Source organism: Oryctolagus cuniculus, chromosome 2, assembly GCF_051225735.1.
Source record: "Oryctolagus cuniculus isolate XC-2025 breed Fujian yellow rabbit chromosome 2, ASM5122573v1, whole genome shotgun sequence".
Lineage (NCBI taxonomy): Eukaryota > Metazoa > Chordata > Mammalia > Lagomorpha > Leporidae > Oryctolagus > Oryctolagus cuniculus.
Genome location: NC_142868.1, coordinates 200,838,804 through 200,861,979, shown reverse-complemented (window position 1 = coordinate 200,861,979; position 23,176 = coordinate 200,838,804). Strand labels below are relative to the sequence as shown.

Sequence of the window (23,176 nt, the reverse complement as noted above, 5' to 3'; positions counted from 1 at the left end):
ATTTTCTACAAGCCATGAAGTCACCCTACCCCTAGATGAAGGGCCTCCATTTGTCCTGCTCCCAGGGCAATCCCAAAGATTTAAAGTCGCAGTGACACCAGTACACTGACAACGTCAATGCAATAGGATGAAATTTCAGGGCCGATGTGGTGGTGCAGTCAATACGACGCTGCCACAATGCCAGCATCCCACATGGGAGAGCCAGTTCAAGTCCCAGGTGCTCTGCTTCCAGGCCAGCTCCCTGCTAACGCACTTGAGAAAGCGGCGAAAGATGATTCCAGTGCTCAGACACCGGGCACCCACATGGGAGACCCAGATGGAGCCCTGGGCTCCTGGCTTCAGCCTGGGCCAATTCTGACCATATTGGTCATTCAGGGAATGAACCAGCAGATCAAAGATTTCTCTCTCTCTCTTTCTCTCTCTGTGCCTTTTTTTAAAAATGATTTTATTTATTTATTTGAGAGGTAGAGTTGCAGACAGTGAGAGGGAGAGACAGAAAGAAAGGTCTTCCATCTGCTGGTTCACACCCCAAATGGCCGCAATGGCCTGAGCAGGGCTGATCCAAAGCCAGGAGCCAGGATCTTCTTTCAGGTCTCCCATGTGGGTGCAGGGGCCTGAGGACTTGTGTCATCTTCCACTGCCTTCCCAGGCCATAGCAGAGAGCTGGATTGGAAGTGGAGCAGCCGGGACTTGAACCGGCGCCCATATGGGATGCCAGCACCACAGGCAGAGGCTTAACCTACTGCATGACACAGCCCCTCTCTGTGCCTTTCAAAAGAAGAAATAAAAAGAATAAATTTCTGAAATCCCAGGAAAAATAGGGTTTGCTTTATTTGTTTAGACCAGGAACCCCAGTAAAACATCTATGGAGGTAAGTGGTAAATTTCAAGGCTCATCAACAAGTGTGTATAGTACATGACAATGGAGGGGGGGAGGGTCCTTATGAGTGACACTGGAAGAAATGCAGCCATCCTCCCAGTCTGAAAATTGGGTGCACCATACCTGTGGCACAGGCCAGTGTTCACCCAGCAGCAGCCTGGCTTCACCCCTCCCAGCCCTGGCCCATTGTATCCCATCTCAGGAAATCCTCCTTATGGGATAACTGCTGAGTCCTTCATGAGCATCACTCTTAAACGCTTTGGGATAGGGGTTGGCCCTGTGGTGTAGTGGGCGAAGTACAAGCATCCTGTATGGGCTCCAGTTTGTGTCCTGGCTGCTCCTCTGCTTTGACATGGAAAGCAGCAGAAGATGGCCCAAGAGCTTGGACGCCTGCACCCACATGGGAGACCCAGAGGAATCTCCAGGCTCCTGGCTTCAGACTAGCCCAGCTCCAGCCATTGTAGCCATTGGGGAGTGAAACAGAGGATAGAAGACCTTTCTCTCTGTCTCTCCCTCTGTCTCTGTAACTTACCTCTCAATAAATAAATAAATAAATCATTAAATATTTAAAAAAAAACTTCAAGAAAGAATAGAAGATCTCAACTCTGTACCTTCAAAAGTACCAAATTAAACAGCTAGAAGTCTGTTAACACTGATTTTTGTTGCATTACTTATTCAGAAGTTGGTCTGATGGACTCACTTAGCTGCATGAAAAAGTCACCCTACTCTTAAAGCACCTGGATAAAAGTGGAATTTCATGTACACTTGTGCATTCACACATGGCTCCCAGCCTGGGCCCTAATCCTCTTGTTGCTCATGTAAGATGTACAAGCACATCCATGCTGGTGTTGCATAAATAAAGGCCTTTTGGAAATTAAGGAACACACACTGATTCCTCACAGTCCTACATCATGTCATATTGTGCCGTACCATCACAGGCAGTTGTCACAGGAGTCCTTAAACAAATCTGAAAAAAGACAGGGAGATTTTATCACTCCCGTTTTATTGATGAGGGAAGACATTCAGAACAATTTATGACCTCGGCAAAGTCAACCAGCAGGAAAAGGTCAGGATGTAATTGGGATTCTTCGTGGCTCCATGCCTTTGTGGTGCTGGGACAGACTACACGAAAGCGTGTGAGGACAGAGAGTGCCTGGAGTGCTTTTTGTGACCTCAAGGAGGGGAGGAAGAACTATCAAGACCTTCACTTTCACAATGTGTGTGTGTATGTTTCCATCTAGCCATGGAGGAAAACACCCTGAAGTGGTCTTAAGAGAAAGTTATTGCCGGCGCCGCGGCTCACTAGGCTAATCCTCCGCCTAGCGGCGCCGGCACACCGGGTTCTAGTCCCGGTTGGGGCGCCGGATTCTGTCCCGGTTGCCCCTCTTCCAGGCCAGCTCTCTGCTGTGGCCAGGGAGTGCAGTGGAGGATGGCCCAGGTGCTTGGGCCCTGCACCCCATGGGAGACCAGGAGAAGCTCCTGGCTCCTGGCTCCTGCCATCGGATCAGCGCGGTGCGCCGGCCGCAGCGCGCTGGCCGCGGCGGCCATTGGAGGGTGAACCAACGGCAAAAGGAAGACCTTTCTCTCTGTCTCTCTCTCTCACTGTCCACTCTGCCTGTCAAAAAATAAAAAAAATAAAAAAATAAAAAAAAAGAGAAAGTTATTATGTAAAACACCTTACAGAGCTGCTTTCTAATCGTTATCTCCCTGATGAACAAACACATCCTGTGAGAGTGTTCCCCCCAACAGAACCACAAGTCCTAGGACGGCCAGAATCCCAAGCCAATGTCCGCAAAGAATAAGGGCTCAGTGAGTAGATGCTGAGCAGATATTGGAGCCACAGTGGTCACCGGTGATCCAAAGATGGTGGCTGGGACCCCATAGATACTCAATCAGCGTTTATTAAACAAACAGACAGTGAATAAGTGATTGAAGGGTGTTAGCATTCTGCAGCAGAAAATACTGGGACACACATTGATCTGAAAAGATATATTCATGACATATTGTACAAGTAAAGGGAATTATTTGTTTAATCAATCAAACAGGCGTGTCATATGCTATCTATAGTCAGAATAACCTGAATTAGGAACAAATTTGATTGAATGACATTAGCAAGGACTGAGCCATTCTAAAGAAAATTGACTGTTAACAGAATTATAAAAATCAGTTACTGACTACCTCTCTCAACCAAAAGTTGTAACATCATTGGAGGCTAGCACTGTTCTCCACCTGCACAGTATCCAACAGGAAAGTCAAAACCACGTTGAGACTCTGATCTACAGTCTGTGGTGCAGTCCTCTCATCAGTATCTATCTGATACACAGAAACAAATATTAACACCTGATTGAGGTGCTGGCGCTGGGGTGTAGTGGCTAAGCCTCTGCCTGTGGTGCCAGCATCCCATTTGGACATCAGTCATGTTCCCACCTGCTCCTCTCCCAATCCAGTTCTCTGCCTGTGGCCTGGGAAAGCAGTGGGAGATGGCCCAAGTGCTTCAACCCCTGCACCCACGTGGCAGACCCGGAGGAAGTTCCTGGCTCAGCTTCAGATCGGCCCAGCTCCTGCTTTTTTGGCCTTTTGGAGAATGATCGACGTATGGAAGACCTTTCTCTCTGTCTCTCCCTCTTTCTGTCTGTAACTCTGCCTCTCAAGTAAATAAATAGAATATTTTTTAAAAAAAGACCTGATTGAGGCCCTGAAAAGAATCATGGGAACAGCACCATGCCACTGCAGAAGAGAACCACATGTTTCTGAGATTGAGGTGTTGTGAGGTTTGGCCTCATCGCTCTTCTGCAGACTCTAAGATTATCAGCAGGGACTGCAGGCACAGATGATGACATTAATCACAAGGGGTATTCTGCAGCTAACTGCATTGCTTCCTGATGACTCCCTATTTTATGAAAACTCTGAACATAGTTAAACTTTATGATTGCTATGAACAGTGTGGGGAGCAGAATCAGCTTCAGTGAGCGACGTGTGTGGCAGCTGATCCCCAGCAGAGTGAGCCTTGCCAGTTCAGGTGCCCTGCTGACCACTCCCTGCCTGGAGGGGGGATCCCACAATTTTCCCATGATTAGTACTGGGATATCATGCTGTTAGAACTCCATGTGTGAATTGCAGCCAGGCCCCTAACCTATCAGGAGAGCAATTCCCAGGTACTACCAGTCAACTGCACTTCAGCTTCCCTCTGCTTGTTTGCCAACTCCGGATTCAAAGGCCACCTGGGGAACAGACACAGAGCACTCCCCTCTCCAGAAGGAACAGCTGCAGCACCTCCTTTCTCCAATTCTGCATCCCTTCGGTGGAAGGCCTGGGCCCCTTTTTGTAAAAATGCTTTATCATCATCCAGAAGCTTCGCAAAGTCTCGTGTGTTCTGTCCTCAACCTCAGGACAGCCTTCAACGCAGTGGGAGACAGTCCTTTCCCAGGGATGAAGCTGAGCCCGGCTCCGGGTCACCTGCCTATTCTCAGGCCCCCAAACTCAGTAGGTGAAGATTCTAATCAATCAAGTCAGAACTTCCGATTAAATTCTCTGTGCTAAACACTCCACCATGTACTTCCACGTTATGGAGGGCAGCCTGCAAGGAAATGTACTTATAATCCAGCCAATATTTCACCCAAAAAAAGCAGTGTCCATGAAGACTGCCATTGTAAAGAATATCATTATGAAGACTATCACTGCGGATATGAATAATGAAGAAAATCACTGAAAGTAGAATGCATTCCCTGCCATTTTTCCTACACACCTGAGATGTCTCCCGTGGTCTTTGGACTCAGGACAAAGCCTGGTTCTAATGCTTTCAATTCTGAAAGGTGTGGTCAAATTCAGACTTGGGCAACGTCAGTGGAGCAGGAGTTTTTGTTCCTATCACTTACTTGAACTTCAGCGTGTACTATAAGACAATTGCTAAACTGTTTTTACAAAGTTTTCTATAGAGTGGATGTAATGAACGTTAACAAAACAAACAAGCTGTAGCTGAGGTCATTGAGCACTCAAATGTCTGCCCAGGAAATACTGTATGAGCTATTTATACTCAGAGCCTACTCTTCACAGCTTGATCCAAAAATAGACACCTCACTGCTTTTCTTGTGCTGCCATTTGTTCACTCAGAGAACTGAGTATCTTTTTATCCTCTGCATGCGAGAGGTTAAATATGGGCATGCTATATGCTGTTAAGATTGGCAGAACCAAGTCCCAAGAATAATACCAAATATATATGGTATTCTTCCAAAAGGTGGGACATAACTCCCTTCTGAGGAACGAGACCTATGTACTCAGCTTTTAAGGAGGGGGAAATGTATTTTAAAACTGAGAAGAAACCCTCCCCTTTGCCTGGCCTTGCATTTGGCGTTGGCTCCGTAGTCAGGTTGTCCTCTCCCTGTGCAGCTCCTATGGAGGAAAGGGGATGGACAGATTTACCTCCTGCACCCTGAGAGTCACCCATGGACCACGCTGGACACAACCACCCCTACAAAGACTCATATTTGTTTTGAGATGTCCTCAACCTGCCCACGGGCAAATCCAAGAAATGCCCTCATTGTCTACAATGACATGTTTCAATAGGTCACTTTGTGCAGCTTCTCCCAGGAGTCTTGCATCATATTGGATGGAAAAATCTTGGGAAACAGAATCAGAATGCTGGGGTCCTGCTTTTAGAAAACACATCGGCAATGGAGCAAAAGAAAGCTTCTGAGCCCGATGCGTTTCCTGTGACGCAACATTCCTGCAGGCTGAAGCTGTGCGATCTGTGTGAGAAAAAAGAAAAACCGGAAAGAATGAGTTCACTGAAATCCGGATAAGACATTGAAGGCACCAAAAGTCGTCCCATGGGGAAGTTACCCTGAGCCCAAGGTGAGGAATGAAGTTGAAGTATGAAGTGCAGTGGTGTGGGCGGCAAGAGGGGTCCAGGCGGAGGCAGAAATGGAAAAGTGACCTGAGAACAGGGACAGCGCCTGCCCCTCCTTTTCCTCCCTGCCCCTTTCTCCTTTGCTCAAAGTAACTTCAACCCTTCGATTTTCTTCTTCATTATTTTCTGGAACCGAACACAGTAGAAGGCCTGTGAGGCCCAACTTGCAGGTATCGCCATAGCCCAGCACTGAAGCAGAGTTTTGCAACTAGTCTGAGGAGCTGCACACACCAGCTGGGACTTCTTCGGTGTCACCCCCACCCCAAGGACGACAAATGCTCATCCCACACAAGGGATTGCCTCACCCCGGAATTTCATTCCCTGGTGGTCCTGAAGGCTGGAGGTCCAGATCCAGGTGTGGCCAGGGCTGGGCTCTCTGGGGCTATGCGGAGGGGTTGTTCTGGCCTCTCTCTCTTTAGCCCGTAGGTGATGACTCCACACCAGGTCTCTTCACAACCTCGTCCCCCAGCTGTCTCTGCGTGCCCAGATTTCCCCTAAGGACCTTCTTTTAACATGATCACATGCAAATAAGGCTGCCTCTGAGCTGCCAGGGGCTGGACTTCAACCTCCACATGGGGGCGGGTTGGGGGTGGGGGGTGGGCATGCCCTCCAGCCCTGCTTCAGTGCTCTTCTCAGAATGTCTAAGCCAAGTCTGAGTAGCACCCAGGGTCCAAATCTACCCAGGGGCACTACCCTTTATCCAGCTGTGCACCTGTGATGCCAGCAACCGCAGCTGCTGGCAAAACGAAGTATGGACATGGGCGTGAAATAACTCTGCCCGCCCCCGCCCCCACCCCCACCCCCACCCCCACCCCCGCCCCGTCAAAGGAGGGAAAGGCAAGTTCGGAATCCCAGGCAAGTTTGGAATCTGGGCAAGTTCCATTCCTGTTAGGGCCCGGGGATCTTCCTCCCTAGTTCCATCTCCCAGGCTTCCCCGCCAGCCCCTCCTCCCAGCCCCAACCAAGGAGGGAGGGCCCTGGTTCAGGAGCCACAGCCAGTCACCGAGGGGTCCTGGACAGGGTTGGGCAGTGAAGGGACAGAGGGCAGAGTGCCCAGGCACTGGCCCAGGTGCAGCCACAAATGCCAGGGCCGCAGATGAGCAACAATGAAGACGTCGTGGGTGCTTATACCTGGGGACAGGAAAGCAGGAGCCCTGAGGATCCTCTAAAAAGGACAGCCCCCCCCCCAGCAGGGCCCACAGCTGTCCCAAGGGCTGCCCAGCCCCTTGGGCCCAGAAGCCAAGGGCAGGATTGGGAGCCACCTGGGTCCAAGGGCAGGGGCAGATACTGGGCACCTCATTCCTACCTGGAACACCCACCTCCCACACTGGAGCAGCTGGTCAGCTTCCTCTTCCACTCGGACCCAGCTTCCTGCTAACACAGCTGGAACACAGTGGCTGGTGGCTCAGTTGTACACCAGTTCCCGATACCCAGCTGGGACCCCAAGATGGAATTTCCCAGTCCTGGTTTCAGCCTGGCCCAGTCCTGGCTGTTGCAATCATTTGGGGAGTGAACCAGCAGATGGAAGATCTCTCCCTCCCTGTCTCCTTTTCCCTCTTCCTGTAAAGTTAAATAAACAAATAAATAGACAAATAAATAAATACTTTAAACTACAAATATTCCTAGACAGCCCCGGCCAGAACTAAGAGAGGACCTGGCCAGGATGCGCATAGCAGAGTCTGTGGATCCCATCCCACTGCAGCCAGCTGGTGCATGGGCCATCTGCACCCCTGGTCACAGATGCCAAGGTGCTCACAGGCAGAGGCTTACGGTGCGGGTCTACACTGTGACATGGTAACCAACTGTGTGCTGCTGCGGGGTCCCAGCAACCCAGACTGAGCATTGGCGCAGAGAGGCCCAGGCTGCCTGCTGGGGTGTTTGCAGGTGACACTGGTATCTTTGACATTCCAAGCCACACGTCCGCAAGGGTACCACAGATGAAAAGGCAATGAATGTCGTAAAGTGTCGGTCACAATCAAGTGACCATATTATAAAACACAAATGAAGTCATAGGCTCAAAACAAGTTCTCTAGTTTATGATTCTGTGGGAACAACATTTCCGTTTTTTGAAGTTGAAACAGAGGGAAAAGCGGGGAGAGAAAGAGAAAAAAAAAATTCTCCTCTCCACCAGTCATTGTCCAAATGCCCAAAATGGCTGCGGCTGGGCCCAGAGGCAGGATTCCAATTACTTGTCCATCACTGCTGCCTCCCAGGGTCTGCATTATCCAGAAGCTGGAATTAGGAGTGGAGCCAAATAGAGAACGCAGGCTTTCTGATATGGGACATGGATGTTTTATCCAATAGTCTAAATGCCAGGCTGACATCATTTTCAGTAGTGTTAAAAACAATAAAACATGAACACCTGAAGTGACCTAGGTGGCCACCTCGTCCAGTTTTCTTGTTATACTTGAAGACAAGGTCCCAGGGGATTCACCCCTGGCCCGAGCATCCTGGGGCCAGAGCTGGCAGGAGTCGGAGCTCTCCTCTCGCCTGTACCCTACACAGGGGCCTCTGCAAGGGAGTAGGGACAGGGCAGGGAGCCTCATGCCCCATCCTCCCCACACCCCTACAAAGATGACTGCAGGCAGGCAGCGTCAATGAGTGCCTCTCCAAAGACAAGGTCACACTCCATGCCCCGTCCACAGCCACTCCCTTCTCCGTGCATGCTGTGGCTACTTAGAAATCGGTAATCAGAGGCTGGCGCTTTGGATTAAGCCGCCATCTGCAGTGCAGCATCCCATGCAGGCGCCGGTTCATGTCCCAGCTGCTCCACTTCCCACTTGCCTGGGAAAGCAGCAGAAGATGGCCAGAGTGCTTGGGCCAAGTGCTTGGGACCCTGCACCCACATGGGAGACTCAGAAGCAGCTCCTGGATTCTGGCTTCAGCCTGGCCTAGCCCCAGCTGTTGCAACCATTTAGGGAGTGGACCAGCGGATGGAAGATCTTTCTCTGTCTCTGTCTCTCCTCTCTCTCTCTTTCTCTGTAACTCTACCTTTTAAATAAATAAATAAAGCTTTTAAAAAGCCAAGAAATCAGTAATCATTTGTGTTCCTCACAGCTCTACCTATACCATTCAGTAATGCAAATAAAATAATCTTTTCATGAAAAAAAAAAAAAACTCGGATTTTCTAAACTTACAAGAAGAGGAGAAACAGAAGGGACAGCACGAGCTCCTGGTCTGGTGAGGGCCACACAAGGAAACAACAGCGGATGCCAGAGCTCGAGCCAATTCCAAAATGATTTAGTTGAAAACAGGGTTCCTGGAGGTTGGGCTTGAGAGCAGAGACCACAGCTCAGCTGCTCTGTGGGAGTGGAGGCTGGGACTCTCCCCATCCCACTGAGAGGAGGCCACAGGACTTCCGGCCTGGTCCTGCCTGCCTGCAGCTGCACCAGCCCCGTGGCTGCACCAAGCAAATCCCAAGAGCACACGGGACCCTCACCGCTCGTCCCTGGCATTGGAAATGTACAGTAAGCACACAGTGAAGGGCAGGGCATGGATGCTTCTTTCTCTCCCTGACAAACACTGGGACAGCAGCCACCTTTGAACAAATCAGAACTGGTGACTCTTAAAATTGTGCTTCCAAGATTTCCTGAGATTTCTTTCCATGGTGTCCTCCCATAAACACTCCCTTCCCCCAGCTCACCCTCAGCCACACAGCACACCTCTCTTCTTCCTTGGAGCATGAGACAAAGCTGCCACGCAAGAGGGAACCCCATCTCCAAGACGACAGCCTCTGGCCCCTGGCCCTTGCCTCCTCTCTGCAGCCCCGGGCATTTGTGCAGCTCCGTCCCTCTTTTGTTCCCCGCCAATGATTAGCATAATGAGGAGGAGCCAGCTCCCCACCCCCAGCCCCTCTGGGCTGCAGCCGGAGGCCCTTTGCACTGTGCTGACAAGTCACCCCTTACTCGGCACCAAAAACATGTGTGTTTGGGAAACACCTATTTACTTTCATTTTTTAAAAAATCCACGAAGTGTCCAGTCAAATGCCGTTTCCACTTCAGCTCACCAAAATAGACAAACAAAAAAGGTTTGAATGATATATTTTATATGAAAATAAGGTTTGTTTAAACGGCACAAGGTATCAAGTTCTAGCAAATGTCTGGCTAATAGGGATAGTGTGAACCCATGGAGAAGTTTTATCAGAACCACAAGCGTCCCTGCTGTCAGTAGCCTCACATTCAGGTGTGTGAGCATGTGTTTGTGTGTGTGTGTGTGTGTGTGCATGTGTGCGTGCCGGACTGTGACATAAAAACATACCTCATTTTGCAAGGAATGATTGAGCTAAGTGTGGAAGCCCCTGCCCTATGCTGTATTGTCCTAGGGTCCCTCTGTGTTTTCTCTGTGGGAAAGATTAAACCGAAGACTGAAAGAAAACCACGCTTTGCTTGCTTCGCAAAGGGGAGTAGAATTTGCTTTGAGGAAGGAGTGTCCGCTGAACACAAAGCAGGAGTCCCGTGTTAGCTGCGTGTTGGAATGGACCATCTGGCTGCCCATGAGGACAGGGAGGCCAATTTGGCGTCTGTTCCTAAAAAATCCACGCAGCCTTGAGGAAATCCTGAGCCCACACACTGAGGGTGGAACCCAGCAGGAGGGAGTAAAATCAGGGGCCCTTCAGGTGGAGAATGGATGGATCTCACTGAGTGTACCAATGAGTGTGCCAATGCACTACTCAGTACACACTCACAGAGCAGCTATTGTGTGCCAGGAATGGTTTTAAAGATGAAAATAATAAAAGGAGCAACATGTGTGGGCATCACATACGCCACACTCTTCTTAGCATTCATTTCACCACAACACTTCTAAGAGGCTGTGACCATTATCTCATTTTAAATATTGGCACATGGAGGGACATGAAGGGTTCAATAAGTTGCCCAAAAGACACTATGAAATGATTGAGAAGACAAGCCAAAGGTGTGCAAAGGACACATCGGCAGAAGGATGCTACCCGAAATACAGGAAGGGCTCTTAAAATCCAATAAGCACAAAAAAAACAGCTCGATTTTTGAAATGGACCACTCTCTCTGCCTCTCCTCTCTCTGTGTAACTCTGACTCTCATGTAAATAAATAAATCTTAAAAAGGGGGTGGTGTGTGTGTGTGCGGCGCTGTGGCATAGCGGGTAAAGCTGCCGCCTGCCGTGCTGGCATCCCATGTGGATGCTGGTTCGAGTTCCAGATGCTCCACTTCCCATCCAGCTCTCTGCTGTGGCCTGGGAAAGCAGTAGAAGATGGCCCAAGTCCTTGGGCCCCTGCACCTGTGTGGGAGACCTGGAAGAATTGCCTGGTTCCTGGCTTCAGATCGGCACAGCTCCGGCCATTGTGGCCATTTGGGGAAGTGGATGGAAGACCTCTCTCTGTGTAACTCTGACTCTCAAATAAATAAATAAATCTTTAAAAAAAAAAAAAAAGAAAGAAAGAAGTGGGCTAAAGACTTTAATAGACAGGCGACCAAAGAAACTAATTAGATGACACGTAAGCATTTGAAAAGATGCTCCTCTTTGTATATTGGGAAAAATGAAAATTAAAACAACAATCAGAGACCACTGCATGCTTGTTAGAATGGCTAAATTTCAAAACACTGACAATAGCACATGGTAGCCAGGATGGGGAGCAACCGGAACTCTCAATCATGGCTAGCAGAAATGACAAATGGTACAGCAACTTTGAAAGACAATTTGGAAGTTTCTCACAAAACTGAACAGACTCTGACTATATAATACAGTAATCATATTTCTTGGTATTGACCCAAATGAGCTGAACACTTACATTGAAACAAAAACCTGTACATGGATATCTACAGTAGATTGATTCATAAACATACAAAGTTGGAAGCCACCAAGATATACTTTAATAAAGGGATAAATGAACTATAGCATGTGCAAACAATGGAACAGTGTTCAGTGGTGAAAACAAATAAGTGGAGCTGGTGCTGTGGCATAGTGGGTAAGGCTGCTGCCTGCAATGCCAGCATCCCACGTGGGCACTAGTTCCAGTCCCAGCTGTTCCACTTCCGATCAAGCTCTCTGATATTGCCTGGGAAAGCAGTGGAAGATGGCCCAAGGACTGGGGCACCTGCACCTACATGGGAGACCTGGAAAAGCTTCTGGCTCCTGGCTCCTGGCCTCAGATCTGCCCAGCTCCAGCTGATGCAGCCATTTGGGACGTGAATCAGCAGATGGAAGACCTCTCTCTCTGTCTCTGTCTCTGCCTCTCTGTAATTCTGCCTTTCAAATAAATAATAAATCTTAAAAAAAAATACAAGCTATCAAGCCACCAAAGACATAAGAAAAAACACGAATGCACATGGCACAGTACAAGAAGCGGACCTGAAATGAGACTTGGTCTCTTTTCCAACTACATGATATTCTGAAAAAGGCGAATCTATGAAGTGAGAATATGGGTGAAAGGCTGTGGGCAGGGAAGGAGGAATAGACCAAGCACAAAACAATGTTAGGGCAGTGACCATATTCTGCAAGGTACTAGAGACAGGACATTATATGATTGTCCAAACCTATAGAAGGTGTAACACCAAGAACACATGGCAGGATTTCGTGTGTTGTTGTAGAGTCACAGACGGAGAAAAATGGGCTGCTATGGTGAGAGAAAACTGATAGCGGGAGTAGATGGGTTGAGGGGAGACAGAAAATATGGGAACTCTCTGCACTCGTCATTCAACTCTGCTATGAACCTAAAACTGCTGTAAAAAAGTGTATATGCATATATTAAAATACATAGTTCCTATGTGTAATTAAAAAAAGAAAACTGGGAGAAAGTAGGATTATAGAATTCTCTAATCATAATACAATAACTAATAGCCAAGAGCAATGTGAGATACAAACAAACAAACAAGATACTGAAGCCAAAAGGTTCAGTTCAAGACATAATCCTTCCAAGTCAGCTCACAACAGCTAAGCCAGTGTTTTTCAAAATCCAATGGTGCCTCCTTAGTAGTGCAACTCAGTGGGTTTCAGCCAATATAAAAACCTGGAGTGGAATACGGCAGAAAAGAGCGGAACTACACATACTGAGGAGAGAGAGGCATTGCTTTGCAACACGCTGCTTTCTGCACCATGATGTGAAAATGTCTTTTATCAGACAGATCATGGTCAAGGCAAGCTTGAAGATCCTTGCTGTGGGCTGCACCACCTCACTGTGCTTGCTTTAGTGAGTCCCACTCCTCAGTGGGATGGGTCAGGGAATAAATGAGTTGAAACATCAACAAGACTATCACAGCATTCAATTGTGTTTTCATGATCGGTGCTGGGGTAGTGTGTGTGCATGAGTGTGTGTGTTCACATGTGTGCACTAGTGTGTGTGTGTGCATGCATGTGTGTGTATGTTCAGGACAGTTCCACCTTACACAAAGTGCAGGTTTGCACCTGGATTCCCAAATGCAGAGGACAAATGAAGAGAAAGTTCAGGGTGAATGAACTAAAATGTGGAATCTCCACAGCACAATGAGAAGGGAGCATGATTGCTGTGGGGTGTTAGGCAGGACTCACACGGTATCCCCATGTGGACCTCTCTGAGACACAGCTATTTACTCTGGGGAAATACCAGTGGTTCAGGATACAAAAGGCCTTCCAAAACTTCAAGGAATGTGCATTATTTAAAAAATATGCATGGATTTCAAAGTTTTCTTGCACTGAAATAAAGTGATCTTTTAGTTCCATCTAGCATAAACTGGCTAAAGCATATCCTAGCAGGTGCATTAGATAGAAAGTTTGGGACAGCTTCCCCATTTTCGTTTTTCAGCATGGACATAGTGATGAGAACCACTACAGAACTATGAAGAGCCACAGTGTGTTTGCGTGTGTGTGTGCAGATGTGGGAGTGTTTCAGAGGCAGGGTGAGTTTATGTCTGACCTACACTGAAGGGTGACAGAGCAGGAGGCAGAAGACATTCAGAATCCAGCTCAGGTTTGAAGTCTGAAGCAGAGATGGGGAGCTCCTTCCAGAGGAGAATAAAAGGAACATGTGCTGTCCTGCTACTGTGCAGAGATGGGGAAATGTGTGTAGCTGGAATACTTTCAAAGGGTGTGTTCCCTTATATATATGTGTCAAGTATTTACCCCGTGATATATTTTTTTAAGATTTTAAGATTTATTTATTTGAAGGTCAGAGTTATACAGAGAGAGAAGGAGAGACAAAGAGAGAGAGAGGTCTTCCATCTGCTGGTTCACTCCCCAGATGGCCACAATAGCCGGAGCTGCGCCGATCCGAAGCCAGGAGCCAGGAGCTTCTTCTGGGTCTCCCACATGGGTGCAGGAGCCCAAGGACTTGGGCCATCTTCTGCTGCTTTCCCAGGCCATAGCAGAGAGCTGGCTCGGAAGCAGAGCAGCCGGGTCTCAAACCAGTGTCCATATGGGATGCCAACACTGCAGTCAGAGGCCTTACCCCGCTACACTACAGTGCAGGCCTCTATGCTGTGATATTTTTAAAGTATTATTTGCTTAGTGAAATGTTTCTTCCCCAGAGGAAGAAGGAGTATTTCATGTTCCCATTGTGTTATCATAATTTTGAGAGATTTTTGTAAACTATCTTAATTCCTTAACTAATAGTCCTTACAAGTAAAGTCTTTATTTCAAAGATGCGATTGTAAAAAGATAATCATAACAACTGCAAAGTACAGTCATTTGTGGCTCTAATTCAATATGACTCTTCTTTGAAAAATATTTTATTTGAGAGGTAGAGTAGCACAGAGAAAGAGAGAGAGAGAGAGACAGAGAGAGAGAGAGAGACAGACAGAGAGAGAGAGATTCCATTCACTAGTTCATTCCCCAAATGGCTGCAACAGCCAGAACTGGGCCAGTCTGCAGGCAGGAGCCAGGAGCTTCTTCTGGGTCTTCCTTGCAGGTGTAGGGGCCCAAGCACTCTGGTCATCTTCCACTGCTTTCCCAGGCCATAGCAGGGAGCTGGATCCAGAATGGAGCAGCCAGGACTCTAACAGACGCCATATGTGATGCCAGCACTGTAGGCGGAGGCTTAGCCTAGTATACCACAGTGCTGGCCCCCCAGTATGACTCCTAAGAGTTGGAGCATCAATTTAATATTCAACAATATTGATTGTTAATAGAGAAAACTTCTAGTCTGACTAAAAATACACAGGTAAATACACAGATGCAAACCAAGGGTATTCTGTGGCTCTAAAAAGAAGGCCAAAGGGCCCGATCCTGATGTAAGCTTAGGCGTGTCAAAAATAGCACAGGGGCTACAGTTGTGGCACCACAGGCTAAACCACTGCTGTAGACACTGGCAGCTCATATAAGCACTGGTTCTGGTACCGGCTGCTTCACTTCTCATCCAGCTCTCTGTTAATGCACCTGGGAAAGCAGAGGAAGATGGCCCAAGTGCTTGGGCCCCTGCACCCACGTGGAAAACCCAGATGGACCCTGCACCCAAAAGGGAGACCCAGATGGAGTTCCAGGCTCTTGTCTTCAGCCAGGCCAAGCCAGGGCTGGTGCAGCCATTTGGGGAGTGAACCAACAGATGGGCCAGTGCTCTCTCTCAATCCCTTTCTCTCAACTCTATCTTCTAAATAATCTTTTTAAAAAAATCACATACATTTCCACTTTACTAAATTTTCAAGGGATGTGGTATTAAAGAAAACTTCACTTTCTATTAACCTAAAATCCGTTTAAGTATTTGGTTACTCGTGTTGTTGCAGACATCTGTTTCTCACGAGTTAACACTGTTTCTGTAAGCAGCACGTAGCCTCTCAAGCACTGTCCTGTTTCTTTTTTTTTTTTCCTCATTTATTTAAAAAATTTCCCATAAGGAGAAAAAAAGTGTAGAGATTAGCTACTTAATTCTCTTTTCCTCAGCCCAAGTCTTTACTACCTCTGATTTTTTAAATGCTTGGGGGTGCTTGTGTTACAAGGTAGCAACCTGCTCCATCATTTGGGTAAACTGTCTTTCCTTGCCCCCTTGGGAGCAGGGGAGGGGTTCCCCCAGCACACCATGCCTTTGCACCTGCAAGGCAGCCCCACCCCAGTGTACCTGTGTCCTGTGTTTGTTCAAAGACTCATCCAGTCAATTCATGCCTCATTCTCAGCCTCTGGACTTCCTGGCTTTATCTTCCCCAGTCAACAACCCCTCTTGTAACAGAAACTGCTTCTAACTGGGAACAGCGCCTTTCTCCTCGCATTTCCTCTGAGGTCACCTCGTTATGCGGACAGAACCCCGCGTCTTCAGTCCTACTGTATCCAGAGCAATCTCATGGGACGCTAAGCAAGATGTTTGCTGCAGAGAGAAGGCGGCGAGCAGATATGGCATTTGCCAAAGATGCTCCAAGCGCTCGCCATCTCAGCCTAACACGGCGGGCAATTCCCTACTCCACAGGCAGAGCGCAGCTCCGGGGGATATTCCAAGCCCCCCACCCAGAATGCGGACTCGTTCGTTCCGCGTCGGGGACGATGCCCACCCCACCCTCACCTGGAGTCCCCAGCAGCCGCGGAGAGTGACCGAGGCAGGGAAAGGCAGGAGACTGCGTTCGCCCTGCTGGAGCCAGGCCGATGCCCGCACCCTGGCTTAGGGTCTCGCAGTACGAGCGACTGCAAACGTTTCCGGGTCCGATGGCGCCTGCACAAAGAACTGCCGGCAGAACCGAGACTTCAACGGGCCGGGATACTCCAAGCATTCGGGGCATGGTTTTTCTTTAAGATGAATGGGAGGCGGGGGAGGGGCGGAGGACGCGCACAGCCGTGGAGTTTTCCAAACGGCGATCCGCGCTCGCGCGGGCCCCAGCCCTCGACACAGATCCGATCCTCCAGGGGTGCGGGGCCCGGAGCGGCGTAGGCGTGGGTGATTTTCGGACCCTAGCAAGGGGCTCCTGTGGGTGATTCCGGACCATCTGGGGCCGGTCCCGGGCCGCTGCGGCAGACAGGCTGCGCACAGACAATACCGGGGAAACGGCTGTTCCTTTTCATCACCCCGCGAGGATCCGTGAAGCGGAAGCACACAAAGCGAGCGGGGTTTCCCCGCAAGACCGACGGCGCCGCCAGCGCGGCTGCCGCTCCGACTGGACGCTCTCGGGCACCTTTGGTGCGTGCGGTCGCCACCAGGCTCGCCTGCTCGCCGCCGCGGGACAGCAGGACGAGGGGCGGGGGCCGGCGGTCAGGAAGGAGCGGGTCCCTGCGCCTCCCCGCGCGGGAGCCGGGCCGGAGCCTGCGGGCCCCGGCAGTGGCCGGACCCACCCAGCAGACCGTTACTCCGGCCGCGCCTGGGGCGGGGCGCGCGCGGCGTCTCCAAACGCCTCCGAGGAGGGAAACAGACGGGGAGAGGAGGACGCGACAGGGGAAAGCAGGGCAGGGGAAAGCGACAGGGGGATGGGAGCGCAGCCTCTGGGGCTGGAAATCGATTTCTCCGCCTTAGAGGAAGGCTGGATGCGAGCGAAGGAGGCCCACGTGCCCGCCCAGGCGCGGTGTTGAAGCGCCACCTTCCGTCGACTGGGGGCGCGGCGGGCTCGGAGCGCGGGCTCCGGGCTGGGGCGCGGGGGAGAGGCCGGGCCCCGCGGGGGGCGCGCGGCCGAGCGGCTGCACCCACCCCCATTGGATCTGGCGGGGCCGACCGCGGCGGTCCCCCGTGCGGGGCTGAACCCCCGCCGCCTCCGGCTGCTCGTGTGCCCGAGCGAGTAGCGGAGGATGGTGGCGGAGGAGCGCGCCCTGGCTGTGCACACCGTGGGACCTCGGGGAGGGGGAACCGGGCACAAAGGGACGCCGGGCCTCTCCGGAGACCCAGTCCTCCTACCGCGCGGGCGGTGGGCCCCCGAGCCTCCCGGTCCGCGCTGGGCAGTTGCACCGCTTTGGGAGCATCCCGGGCGGAGGCGCAACTGTGCGCACACGAGGATTTTTTTTTTTTTTTTTTTTCAAATAACACATTTCCAGACAGGCCTGCCCGCCGCCCCCGCCCCCTCCACAGCTTCCCCCCCCACCGCACCCCCATCCTCGCCGATCGGCCCGGAGGGCGGGGCGGCTGGGGCGGGGCCGCGGAGTTAATAAAGGGTGAGGGGAGGAGCCGGCGCGCGCCATTGGCCGGCCGCGGCGGTGATGTCACCCGCACGAGCCCCTGATAACTAGTTGGGAGCGGGCCCTCAACTTTTTGCAGAAGGAGCGCGCGCGCCTGGGAGTGCTCGGGGTCCGGCGCTTGCGGCGGGAGCCACGAGCCGGAGAGGGGGGTCCCGGGCCGCCCGGACCGCCGCGGCCGCAGCTCGGAGCGCGCGGGCGGCAGCCGCCGCAGCCGCTGTGCGCGGCCTGGAAGGGGCGACGGGGGGCAGGGGGGGCGCCGCGAACGCGGGGCGCCGAGGACTTCGCCAGTGGCCCGGGAAGGTGGAGGGGTGGGAGGGGGAGGGGGAGCTCGGCACGAGAGCGAGCGCCCGGCCCCGCAGCGGATCATGGTGCAGCAGGCGGAGAGCCTGGAAGCGGATAGCAACCTGCCCCGGGAGGCGCTGGACACGGAGGAGGGCGAATTCATGGCGTGCAGCCCGGTGGCCCTGGACGAGAGCGACCCGGACTGGTGCAAGACGGCGTCGGGCCACATCAAGCGGCCGATGAACGCGTTCATGGTGTGGTCCAAGATCGAGCGCAGGAAGATCATGGAGCAGTCGCCGGACATGCACAACGCCGAGATCTCCAAGAGGCTGGGCAAGCGCTGGAAGATGCTGAAAGACAGCGAGAAGATCCCGTTCATCCGGGAGGCGGAGCGGCTGCGGCTGAAGCACATGGCCGACTACCCCGACTACAAGTACCGGCCGCGGAAAAAGCCCAAGATGGACCCCTCGGCCAAGCCCAGCGCCGGCCAGAGCCCCGAGAAGAGCGCGGCGGGCGGCGGCGGCGGCGGCGGCGGCGCGGGCGCGGGCGCGGGCGCGGGCACGGGCGGCGCCAAGGCCTCCAAGGGCTCCAGCAAGAAGTGCGGCAAGCTCAAGGCGCCCGCGGCCGGCGGCGCCAAGGCCGGCGCGGGCAAGGCGACGCAAGCCGGGGACTACGGCGGCGCGAGCGACGACTACGCGGCGGGCGGCCTGCGCGCGAGCGGCGCGGGCAAGACGGTCAAGTGCGTGTTCCTGGACGACGACGACGACGACGACGAGGACGACGACGAGCTGCCGCTGCGCCTCAAGCAGGAGGCGGACGACGAAGACGAGGAGCCGCCGCACGCGCAGCTCCTGCAGCCGCCCGGGCAGCCGCAGCCGCAGCCGCCGCTGCTGAGACGCTACAACGTGGCCAAGGTGCCCGCCAGCCCCACGCTGAGCAGCGCGGCCGAGTCCCCCGAGGGCGCCAGCCTGTACGACGAGGTGCGCGCGGGCGCCGCGGCGGCGGGCGCGGGGGCCGGCAGCCGCCTCTACTACAGCTTCAAGAACATCACCAAGCAGCAGCCGCCGCCGCCGCTGGCGCAGCCCGCGCTCTCGCCCGCGTCCGCGCGCTCCGTCTCCACCTCGTCGTCGTCGTCGTCCGGCGGCGGCGGCGGCGGAGGCGAGGACGCCGACGACCTCCTGTTCGACCTGAGCCTGAATTTCTCGCAGAGCGCGCACGGCGCCGGCGAGCAGCCGCTGGGCGGCGGCGCGGCGGCCGGGAACCTGGCGCTGTCGCTGGTGGACAAGGACTTGGACTCGTTCAGCGAGGGCAGCCTGGGCTCGCACTTCGAGTTCCCCGACTACTGCACGCCCGAGCTCAGCGAGATGATCGCGGGCGACTGGCTGGAGGCCAACTTCTCCGACCTGGTGTTCACCTACTGAGGGCGGCGCCGCGCTGCGCGCCCGGCTCCCCGCGGGCGCGCACCGGGGCCCCCGGGGCAGCGGGCGCGGCGGTGGCGGCCGCTGCGGCGCTGAGCGTGGCGGTGGTCGGGTGGAGGGGGCGCAGGATGCCGATGCGGTTGGTAGGATGCCGTGACGCGAAGACTTTGCAAGCGCGGAGGGAAGCGTGTGGGTGGAGACGAGGGAGTCGGTGTCACACTTTTTTTGCCCGTCCTAGTTGCTGCCCGAGCCCGGAGCTGTGAGCCCCCCACCCCCACTCACGCCCCCCCCCCCCAGATGTGGTTTTTGTAATGACGATTTCTCTCCCCCCACCCCCAATCCGTGAGTGCCACCTAGGCGGGCGAAGGCGCGGCCGGAGCCCGTCGGTCTTTGAAGACGTCTGCGGAGGACCCTTTTGGCAGCACAAGTGTTCTCTAGGGAGTCGGTGGAGATTTTCTCTTTTCTTCTTAAAGAACTGGTGTCTTTTTTTTTTTTTTGTAAGAAAGGAAAAAAACAGAAACATAAAAAGGGACCATTGCAACTTTTTTATTTTATTTTATTTTTTTGGAGGGAGAAAACTGATGTCTTCTATGCATCCGATTCTTAACAAAACTGCAGGGAGCTTGAAAAAATGCAGACTGTACAAACGCTTACAAAAAAAAAAAACTGTGAACTGACTTTAAGATCAGAGTTTACTTTTCAGATCAAATTGTTTATGGTTTTACAAATGTGATTTCTACTTGCCAACTTTTTTTTTGTAACTTGTTCCCTTATACCTCCTTGATTGAATACCAGACAGCCTAGACCTCAGTACAAAAGGTATTGAAACATTTTTGATACATAACAGACCTCAGTCTTTTTTAAAAATTAATATATTTTCAGGCGTATTTTTGTACAGTGAAAAGGGAACATTCTTGCTGTGTTTTTTCAGTAAGACCTTCAGGCACTTCTTCCCTTTTGATTTGTTTTTTTTTTTTTTTCCTCTGCTTTTTAGCATGCAAGTATGTTGGTACGTTGTGTCCTGATTTAAAAAGGATTAACATTTTTAAAGTAATCCTTGCATCTAAAGGCCTTGTGGTTTTAAAAAAAAAAAGCAAACTTTTTTTTGTACAGCTATAGTAGATTTGTTCAATATTTGTAGGTAAAGATTTATTGAAAATGGTGATATAGACCTCAGAGCTGTTATCTTAGTTTAAAGATTGTATATGTACTGTACTATAGTAGGAATTATGTATCTCATACGCTGTGATATGTGGATGGGCCCCAGATGGAAGGTTTGAAACTGGATTCTCGATTTTTAGCAAAAGGAAAAAGAAAAAAAGGCACATAGTTTAAAAAGTTCCTCATTTTGTGCAATATAATCTAAATAAAGTACAGACCATCTGCATATTTTGTAGCAAATGATGGCAAAGCAGACTCAATGCACTGTCGACATCATTGCCTGGTTTTTTTTGTTGTTGTTGGTTTTTTTTTTTTTGGCTTTTTTTTTTTTTTTTTTTTTTTTTTTTTTTTTTTTGGTGCTGGAAGTCTGTACCTTGACAATTTTAATAAATCAGCTGGAACTGATAGAAACTCGCATCGCCAATAGTCTCTATGGCAGTCAAACTGGAGGCTGCGTGGGTCGGCGGCGAGGCTGGGGACGGCGCGAGCGAGCCCCGCGCTCCACGGGAAGGCAGTTTCTCTTCCCCCTTCCCCGGGTCGCTGGAGAAAGACGGGGAAGGAGGTTCGCTCCCCGCCGGCCTTTCCATCCTCCATTTCCTTTCTCCGCGCCCTCCCTCTCCCCATCCGCCCCGGCGAGCTGGCGGGCGGCGGCGTAGTCCGGCCCCGGGCGCGCCTGGGGACTTGCGTCCCCGTGACGGCCGCCCGGGGCTGCGAGCTCCCCGCGCGGAGGCTGGGGGCGACCGTTCCCCGTTTTCGAATTTCCCTTCTTTCTTTGTTTTTGTGACGCCGTAGCTCCGCGTGTGCGCAGAGGTGGATGCTGGGGAGGGGAGGGGGGCGCGTACAGATCTTGGTCTCTTGGCGGCGACCGGCGAGAGCAGGGAGGACAGAGGAGTCGGTGTCGGTGTGTCCTGCTGGGGCCGAGGCAGGAGGCCGGACGCGCGGGTTTGGCCCCCGCGCCAGCTGACCCGGGTGTCGGCGTTGGCCAAGCCGCCGGTGTTGGGGCGGGGAGTGGCTGCTGCGCGCGCCCGGGTGGCAGCGCAGAGTCCTTGCGCGCTAGCTTGTGGCTCTGCGGGTCCTGGGGGCGCGTGGGGTCCTCGGCGCCTGGTCCCGCGGAGAAAGGACACCGAGGGAGGGGGCGCCTCGTTCTTGCGGCCCCTGGGCCTGCCCGGAACCATCTTTCTGGGGGGCGGCCGCGTAAAGTGTGTTTCGGCCTCTTGGTTCTCGGTCTCTCCCCGCTGCCTCCTTACGATCTGGGGTCCGCAGCTCGGGCAGATCTCGGCCGCAGCCCAGCACCCTCGTAGCCGGCCCAGGTGGGCGAGCATGGCCAGCCCCAGTCCCGCTGCGGCGCGCCCCTAGCCTCTTTCCGGAGCGCGGGGCGGGGGCGTCGCGCGGGGAGGCCCGCTGGGACCCGGCCCCGGAGGAGGTGCCCGGTGGCTCACTCGGCCCCGGGTCTCCAGGACTCGTGAAGCTACTGAAACGACTGCCCGAGGTGGGGTCTTTCATGTTTCCTGGAGATTTGGCGAGACCAAATGGGAGCGCCCGCTCGGTAACAGGAGCCGCTAGGCCCGAGGGGCCCCTGAGCGCTTCCCGCCTCCCCTGGCCGCCCACTTGTCTCGGCCGCCGCTCCCGCCCCCTGGGCCCGCGGCCAGCGCCGGCCTCCTGCAGCCTCGCTCCGGCCCGGGGCGCGCCGACGCCCCGATCCTCCAGTCCCGGGGCGCGTCCCGGCAGGGCGCGGATTTCTCTCATGGGCCTCGCTCCTTGTGGCTGAGCCGTCGGATTTCGGGAGCTCTGGGAAGCAGATGGGGCTGGCTGGCGTGGTCGCGGTGGACCTGGCTTTCCGGAGCGGTTTTCCTGGGCCGGGCTACCTGCGCCTGCGGTTCACCACGGGGTGCATCTCCGTGCTGGGCACCCGGGGCGGCGGCTCCGGGTGCGCCCCAGGCCCGTGGACGAGGCCGCCGCTGCTCAGGTATACTGGAAACCTGGAAGCTTCGCATGTGTTTGACGTGTTAATCCTAGATGAATCTGAACGTTTTCTGAAGGGGAGGCAGAAGCTTCACCGAAATGAGTCACATCTCAGAATTTGGTCTCAGAATGGAAACATAGTCGTGATTGTGTTTTTTTTTTTTTTTTTTTTTTTTTTTTTTTTTTTAGAAAAGAAAGCAAAGCTATGTGGCCTAAGTTCCTGACGGGAAAAATAAGAGGAGAGTAGTTTGCTTGGCGACCTAAATTCAAAACCTGTTAGAGCTCAGGACAGGCGCGTGGATGCGCTTTTCACAGTAGTGGAGGCTGTTTGGATGACTGCCTTGTGAATTATAATTCTACATGAATTCTTTCTTGAATGTCTGAAACATAATATAATACGCAAGGTCTTCTTGCCACTGGATAGTCTTCAATAAAAGTTTAATTGCCTTTTTTTTTTTTTTTTTTTGGTCTCTTAAGTCAGTCTTATTTTTAACTAAGCATTGACAGAGTTATCTGCAAACGTTAACATTGGTGGGGGGTGGGCA

General features: G+C 52.5%; 1 protein-coding gene across 1 annotated transcript; it reads left to right on the top strand.

The window, feature by feature from the left end:
* Nucleotides 1–18,045: 18,045 nt before the first annotated feature.
* Nucleotides 18,046–20,892, top strand: SOX11 (SRY-box transcription factor 11). Its single transcript, XM_070069759.2, has one exon. It carries the CDS (start codon nucleotides 18,174–18,176, stop codon nucleotides 19,509–19,511), a length of 1,338 nt encoding a protein of 445 aa, XP_069925860.2. The 5' UTR covers nucleotides 18,046–18,173; the 3' UTR covers nucleotides 19,512–20,892.
* The last annotated feature ends 2,284 nt before the right edge of the window (nucleotides 20,893–23,176 follow it).

What these genes read in the sequence shown, in the direction of transcription:
- SOX11 (XM_070069759.2), top strand. Translation starts at nt 18,174, where the DNA reads ATGGTGCAGCAGGCGGAGAGCCTGGAAGCGGATAGCAACCTGCCCCGG.